Raw genomic sequence first — 7,832 nt, forward strand, 5'->3', positions numbered from 1 at the left:
ATTCTTTTTTTTTTTTTTTTTTGGTACCAGGGATTGAACTCAGGGTCCCTCAACCACTGAGCCACATCTCTAGTCCTCAGGGTCTCACTGAGTTGCTTAGCACCTTGCTTTTGCTGAGGCTGGCTTTGAACTCATGATCCTCCTGAGCCTCTGGGATTACAGGTGTACACCACCACACCTAGCTCTAAAAGCTTCATATTCTTAAAGGTGATTTGGAAAAAGTTCTGTTGTACTTGAATAGGTAATGCAGGCATGGATATGAGAGAACTATAAGAGCTAACATGAATATTGCTCTTACTGTGTGTCAAGCACTATTGTAATTGCTCTCATCTCACAACAAACTACAATAGAATGTACTTCATTTTATAGATGAGGAAACTGAGGGGGGCAGTAACTAAATCAAGGTCACACAAGTAGTAAATGAAGGATCGAAGATTCATATTCAGTCATTTTGGCTTTAGAATCCTTGCTCTTAACTAGGAAATATATATATATACACACACACACACACACACACACACACACACACACACACACACATATATATCTCTCAAAGTAGCTTATTTTAGCAAAACGTGATCATGAAAGCATTTACTACTTAATTTTATCTTTAAGAAGCACAGGCCCTCTGTGTATTTTTTTCTTTTTGTAGATTTTTCTTCTTGTAGATTGAACTCACGACCTAGTGCATGCTAGGCAAGTGCTTTACTACTGAACTACTACATCTCTAGCCCTTTTTAAATTTGAGACCGAGTCTTGCTAAGTTGTCCAGGCTGGCCTCATACTTGCAATCCTCTTGCTTTACCTTCCTGAAGAGCTGGGATTTCAGGCATGTACCGCCATGCTCAGCTAGGTGGGTTCACTCTTGACAATGTGCATTCTATGAGTTTGACCAAATGTACAACGTGCATCCACTACTATAGTACCACATAGTAATGTCACTGTCCTAGAACTCCTCTGTGCTTTGCGTAGTCATCCTTCCCTTTCCCCAATCCCTGCAACTACTGATCTTTCTTCTGTCTCCATTGTTTTGCCTTATTCCAGAATGTCATAGCCTTTCAAATTGCCTTTTTTCACTTAGTAATAAGAATTTCTGTTTTCTCTATGTCTGTTCATGGTTTGTTAGCTCATTTCTTATTAGTGAAGGGTAATAATCCATTTTCTGAATGAACCATAGTTCATTTATTCATTCACCACTAAAGGACATCTTCCCTGCTTCCCAAATTTGGTCATTGTGAATAAAGCCATTCTTACCATCCATGGGCAGGTGTTCCTATAGACGCAAGTATTCAGCTCCTTTGGGTAAATACCAAGGAACACAGTTGCTAGGTAATATGGTAAGAATTTGTTCAGTTACATAAGAAGCCACCACACTGTTTTCTGAAGTGGCTGTACCATTTTCCATTACCACCAGCAACAGATAACAGTTCCTATTACACATCCTCAACACCATATTTAGTTGTCATTGTTTTGGAATTTCCCCATTAAAATAGACTTATAGTAGTTTGTCATTTTAATTTACAGTTATCTGATGATAAATTATATGGAGCATCTTTTCATATGCTTATTTGTCACCCATATATCTTTGGTTAGGTGGCTGTTAAAGTCTTTGATCCATTTTTAAAAATTGGATTTTATTTATTTATTTTGTGGTGCTGGGATTGAACCCAGGGCCTTGTGCATGCAAGGCAAGCACTCTATCAACTGAGCTCTATCCCCAGCCCACTATTTTTTTTTTAATATTTTTTTAGTTGTGAATGGACACAATATCTATATTTATTTTTTTGTGATGCTGAGGATAGAACCCAGTGCCTCACACATGTGAGGTAAGTGTTCTACCATTGAGCTACAGCCCCAGCCACCATGTTTTGTTTTGTTTTTTAATGAGTTCTTGGACTGGAGTTGTGTCTCAGTGGTAGAGTACTCACCTAGCATGTGTGAGGTGCTGGGTTTGATCCTCAGCATCATGTAAAGAAAATAAGTAAACAAATAAAATGAAGGTATTGTGCCCGACTATAACTAAAAAAAAAAAAAAAAAAAAAAAATTAAAAAAAAGAGTTCTGTATATGTTTTGGATAATACACCTTTATCAGGTAAGTCTTTTGCACATATTTTCTCCCACTCTACAGCCTATTCTTTCATTCTCTACAGTGTTTTTAGGAGAATAGAAAATTATAATTTGGGGGGGGTCACTAGGAATTGGACCCAGGAGTGCTTTGCCACAGAGCTACTTAGATCTTCAACCCTTTTTATTTTTTATTTTGGGACAGGGTCTTACTAATTTACTCTGGGTGGCCTCGAACTTGGGATCCTACTATCTTAGCCTCCCAAGTTGCTGGGATTATAGGGATGTGTCACTGCACCCATCCAGAAATTTCAGTGAGATCCAGTTTATCAATTCTTTCTTTCATGATTTTTGCCTTTGGTGTTGTATCTAAAAAGTCATCTCCAAATCTAGGGTCGTCTAGGTTTTCTGTTACCTTCAATGAGTTTTATAGTTTTGCATTTTACATTTGGGTCTCTCCATTTTGAGTTAGTTTTGAAGGTATTCTGCTTTCCTTTTTCTGAATAGATAAGCTCAGTTCAGCACCATTTGTTGTAAAAGGCTTTTTCCTCCATTTTCTTGGCTTTGCTCCATAGTTAAAGATGGTGTTTAACTGGTACAGCTGTGCACACTGGTAATCCCAGCTGCTTGGGAGGCTGAGGCAGGAGTATTGCACGTTCAAAGCCAGCCTCAGCAAAAGGTTGCATAAATTGAGAAATGATAGATTCTTTCAAAATGTAACATAAAATTGATTGGACCTTTCCTTCAGAAGTTTGCACTGATGCAATCAGAAATTGAAATGAATGCGTTAGAAATAGGTTGTTCCTGAAACATAAAGCTTTCACCTTTTTAAATAGGCTATATTTTTTAGAGAAGTTTTAGGTTCCTAGCAAAGAACTGCTAAGTTCAGGAATTTCCCATATGCTCCCTGTCATTCAGCCTCCCTCTTATCAGCTTTGTCCACGTAAGTGGAACATTTGTTACATTGATACATTATTATCACCTAGAGGTCATAGTTTGTATAAGGTTTCACTCTTTTTTTTTTAATATTTATTTTTTAGTTTTAGGTAGACACAATATCTTTATTTTATTTTATTTTTTATGTGGTGCTGAGAATCGAACCCAGTGCCTCACGCATGCTAGGCAAGCGCTCTGCCACTTGAGCTGCATCCCCAGCCCTAAGGGTTCATTCTTGATCTTGTACGTTCTGTGGATTTGGACAAATGTATAATAACATGAATCTACCATTGCAGTAAAGTCTGTCTGTGTCTGTCTGTCTATCTGTCTGTCTCTCTCTCTTTCTCTTTTCTACATAGGCTCTTTAAAAAATTCTTTTTCCTTAGTTAAGAATGCATCATTTCATAATCTTTTATTAGCTTATTATTGTAGAATGCTTGGGAGCTGTGATCTATCTACAGATATTCACAATACCTACTAAATTACAGATACTGTCTTATCATATTCTTTCACAGAGCTAAATTATCCCATCACCCCTTTGCTTTGGAGAAAATAAATACCACTTATCTTGGTGTATTGTCTCATGATAAAGGGGGCCAGGGTTACAGTTAACCTTGAGAAAGTCAATAACCTCCCTGTTATTTTGGTAAAATAAGGATTAGATCTTCCCAATTTGAAATTCTTTGATTGTTTCCTTTCTTTGAATAAAAAAAATCAAAGAAATTAACCTAGATTAGTGGCAGGGAGGCTGAAGCAGGAGAAGCACAAGTTGAAGGCCAGTCTTGGGAATTTAGCCAAAACCTGTCTCAAAATAAAAAATACAAAGGGCTGGGAATGTGGCTCAGTGGTTGAATACTCCTGGGTTCAATCCCAGTACCAATAAATAAATAAATAAATAAAATCAAAGAAATTTAGACTAGTTTTCTTTCTCTTTCACCACCAACTGGAATTTTTTTTTTTTTTTTTTTTTTAAGAAATCAGAAGAAGAGAACTAGAAGTTCAGACTTTCAGTCCAGTTTTGGACAGGTCCTTTAACCACTCTGGACTTATTTCCTTAATATGCTAATGATGCTAATCATGCCTATTTCAGAGCCAAGAATATTTTTTTTTAATATTTATTTGTTGTAGTTGAACACAATACCTTTATTTTGCTTATTCATTTTTATGTGGTGCTGAGGATTAAACCCAGGGCCTCACACATGCTAAGTGAGTGCTCTACCGCTGAGCTACAACCCCAGCCCTCAGAGCCAAGAATATTAAGATTGAATCTCATATATATATAATTCTAAGGCCTAAATGAAACAGCATAATATTCATTCTTCATATACAAAAAATGTTAATGGAAAACATCATCAGAGTATGAGCTGATGGCATAGAGACTAAAAAGCCTGTACTATTGGGCCCTGAAATTATCTGCTGTCTCTAAGGGAACCATAGAAAACATGCTCTGTGGGAAAGATGATCGTCTAGATGAAATCATCACAAGTAAGAAAGCTTATTTCATTACTTTAGGCAAAAAATCATTTTAATATTTGTATCACTTAGGCCTACAGATTTGCCTCTTTCCATTTCTACCAAATCAAGCCATTTTCATTTGAGGGCATTCATGCATTAATGATCTTTCTTTGCTTAGTAAGGCTGTCATATCTTTATGATTTAATAGTCATACAGATTCACTTTTTCTTCTTCTTCTTCTTCTTTTTTGGTACTGGGGATTGAACTCAGGGGTACTTAACCACTGAGCCACTTCCCTAGGCCTTTTTTATATTTTATTTAGAGACGGGGTCTTGCTGAGTTGCTTAGGGCTTCCCTAAGTTGCTGAGGCTAGCTTTGAACTCATCCTCCTGCTTTAGCCTTCTGAGCCGCTGGGATTACAGGAATGTGTCACCACGCCTGGCCAAATTCACTTTTAAGAATTATACTCAATGAAAGCTTATACTGATATTTTGTTTGTTTTACTAATAATTCTTTTAAGGCCAAATGAAAAATCACGTCCATGTTTTCTTCTCCGTTAAAAAAAAAAAAAGAGTTAAAGACACAGGCTTGATAATTTTACCTACAAGTTAAGTGTTGAAGCTCAGGCATTTGTTCTTCTATCTTTAGGTGTGGCCCACCAGTGTTACCATGGTTTCATGAAGGCTGTCCAGGAAGGAAACATTCAGTGGGAGAGCCGGACTTATCCTTATCCTGGAACCCCAATCACTCAGCGGTTTTCACACAGTAAGTATCTATGTGAAAACAAACCCCACTTGCCTCTGCTCATTTTCCAGAAACTATTTTGGTTGCATGTTTTTTATCTGACTTTAATGAAGAGAATGTAAAATGAGAGTATTAATTAAGTTCAACCAGAAATAGGAAAATTGTTAGCCTAAATATATTGTAAGGACTGGGCATACAGCTTACTTCCTTGTATAGGCAAGGCCCTGGGTTTGATCCCCAAGCACCACAAATTAACAAATAAAAAAATTGGAGGTGCTTTATTAATTATTTTATATTCTGTTTTCTCCCTGGATTTTTCTATATTTCAAAGAGGTCAATGTATTATTTTGTATTTTATTTAAAGGCAGGATCTCACTGAGTTGCTTAGCACCTTGCTGTTGCTGAGGCTGGCTTTGAACTTGTGATCCTCCTGCCTCAGCCTCCTGATCCACTGGGATTGAGGCATGTGTCACTGTGCCTGGTGAGACCCTGTCTCACAAAAGGAGAAAAAGTAAATTACAGGAGGACCCATATCATTGAGGGAGTGTGACTTAATTTACAGATAACTGGAGTAAAAGGTAGGGACAAAATTTCTAAAGACCATTTTTTGAAACAAGTAGTTTTAGTACTCTGAGAAGTTGAGTGAACCTGGGTATATTAGCTTCATGTTACTGTAGTGAAATACTTGAGGCAATTAAATTTTGAAAAAATTTACTTTGCTTATGGTTCTAGAGGTTCCAATCCAAGATCTGGAGGCCCAGTTGTTTAGGCCTTTGGTAAGACTGGCACACCATAACAGGAGTGCGTGGTGGAGAAGCTGCTTATGTCACGAGCCAGGAAACAGAGAAGGCAAGCTGGGGTCCCAGAGTCCTCTTCAAGGGCATACCCCCTGTCACCTAAGGGCCTCCTACTTGTCCCCAACTTTTGAAGGTCCACACCACCTCCCAAGAGCTACTTTCTTTTAGCAAGATGGTCTAGTCTAACACATGACCTTTGGGGGACACTCCGTCCATATTCAGGTGGTTACACTGGGTGAAATAGAAACCAGATTCGGAAATATTCCATTGTGAATGATCAGTTCAGCGACAGCTCCGCTTTCTTATGAGAAAGGAAAAAGATATTTTTCGGTTAACTAGCTTTTGCAGATGGTATTGCCACAAAGTGGAGGCATTGTTTGAAGGGGCAGTGGAAAGGAATAGCTCATTGAGTAAGCCCACAGAAGTTCGGAAGTTGGTGAATTTGAATACTTTAAAACATTTTTCAGTCTTCACTTGAAATCCAAGAAAAGGTACCATAGGTAGATATTTTTAAAAAACCCCAAAACTGTGTCTAATTATCTCTTTTGATCTGTTATTATTTTCTTCCCTTTGTCTCTACATTCTTTGACTAGCTAACCAGCAAGCTGAAAGGGACCATTACAGGCAAAAGGGCAGGTTTTCTTTGTTTAAGTTTTTGTCTTTTGGTGGTACTGGGGGTTGAACCCAGGGCTTAATACATGCTAGGCAAGTTCTCTACCACTGAGCCACTCCCCAGCCCTTCTGTGTTTTTGTTTTATTTTGAGACAGGGTCTCTTTAAGTTGCCCAGACTGGCCTTGAACCTAGGATCCTCCTGAGTAGCCAGGATTACAGGCGTGTGGCACTGTGCAGCAGAGGACAATTTTCTTTTTTTTTTTTTTTTCATATTTATTTTTTAGTTTTCGGCGGACACAACATCTTTGTTTGTATGTGGTGCTGAGGATCGAACCCGGGCCGCACACATGCCAGGCGAGCGCGCTACCGCTTGAGCCACATCCCCAGCCCCGGAGGACAATTTTCAAAATAGGTTGAAAACAAAAAGAATTCCTTTGATTTCTTTCCTTAGCTCCTTCCTCTTTCTGTTCTGTTTTCCCCTTGATCTAAGTTTCCTTTCCTATCTCTAATTCACATTGAGCTCGAGATCTGCATTTCTAATACTTGCCTGTGTTGCCATAGAGATACTAGATGTTTCATATTCAGTTAGCTAAAAGTAGAACTCAGTAGTTCCCCCCAAATTTTCTCCTTTCCTAATTTAGTTCATGTCATTATCATTTTCTTAGTTACACAGAGTTGAGATCTTGGCTTCTTCCTCAGTTTCTCTCCTTCCTTTTTCTTAACAACTCAAATTCTGTTAATTCTATCCTATCTCCCTCATACCTTTTCTTTTTTCCTATCATCCTAATTAACAAACTAATCATTTCATCTTCTCTAAATCGTCACAGCACACATTTTTTTAATGTTATTTTTTTGTGGTGCTCAAGGCTCTGCACATGCTAGGCAAGTGTCTTACCATTGAGTTACACACTTAGTCCACAATACACTTTTTTTAAAAAACCCAACTCTAGAGCATGCTACAGGGACACTGCTACATCGATGTTCATAGCAGCACAGTTCACAATAGCAAGACTGTGGAACCAACCTAGATGCCCTTCAATAGACGAATGGATAAAAAAAATGTGGCATTTATACACAATGGAGTATTACTCTGCATTAAAAAATGACAAAATCATAGAATTTACAGGGAAATGGATGGCATTAGAGCAGATTATGCTAAGTGAAGCTAGCCAATCCCTAAAAAACAAATGCCAAATGTCTTCTTTGATATAAGGAGAGTAAC

At 38.0% G+C, this 7,832-nt stretch overlaps 1 protein-coding gene across 2 annotated transcripts in view; it reads left to right on the forward strand.

Moving 5' to 3' along the window:
- Positions 1-7,832, forward strand: part of Fbxo42 (F-box protein 42) — a 102,509-nt gene that overhangs the window by 46,895 nt on the left and 47,782 nt on the right. For both annotated transcript variants that reach the window (XM_048816258.1, XM_015485651.2), the window contains exon 3: positions 5,105-5,221. In XM_048816258.1, coding sequence (XP_048672215.1) covers positions 5,105-5,221 — 117 coding nt within the window. The remainder of the gene's footprint in view (positions 1-5,104; positions 5,222-7,832) is intronic.

The sequence above is a fragment of the Marmota marmota genome, unplaced genomic scaffold (assembly GCF_001458135.2).
Source record: "Marmota marmota marmota unplaced genomic scaffold, marMar, whole genome shotgun sequence".
NCBI classification, from domain to species: domain Eukaryota; kingdom Metazoa; phylum Chordata; class Mammalia; order Rodentia; family Sciuridae; genus Marmota; species Marmota marmota.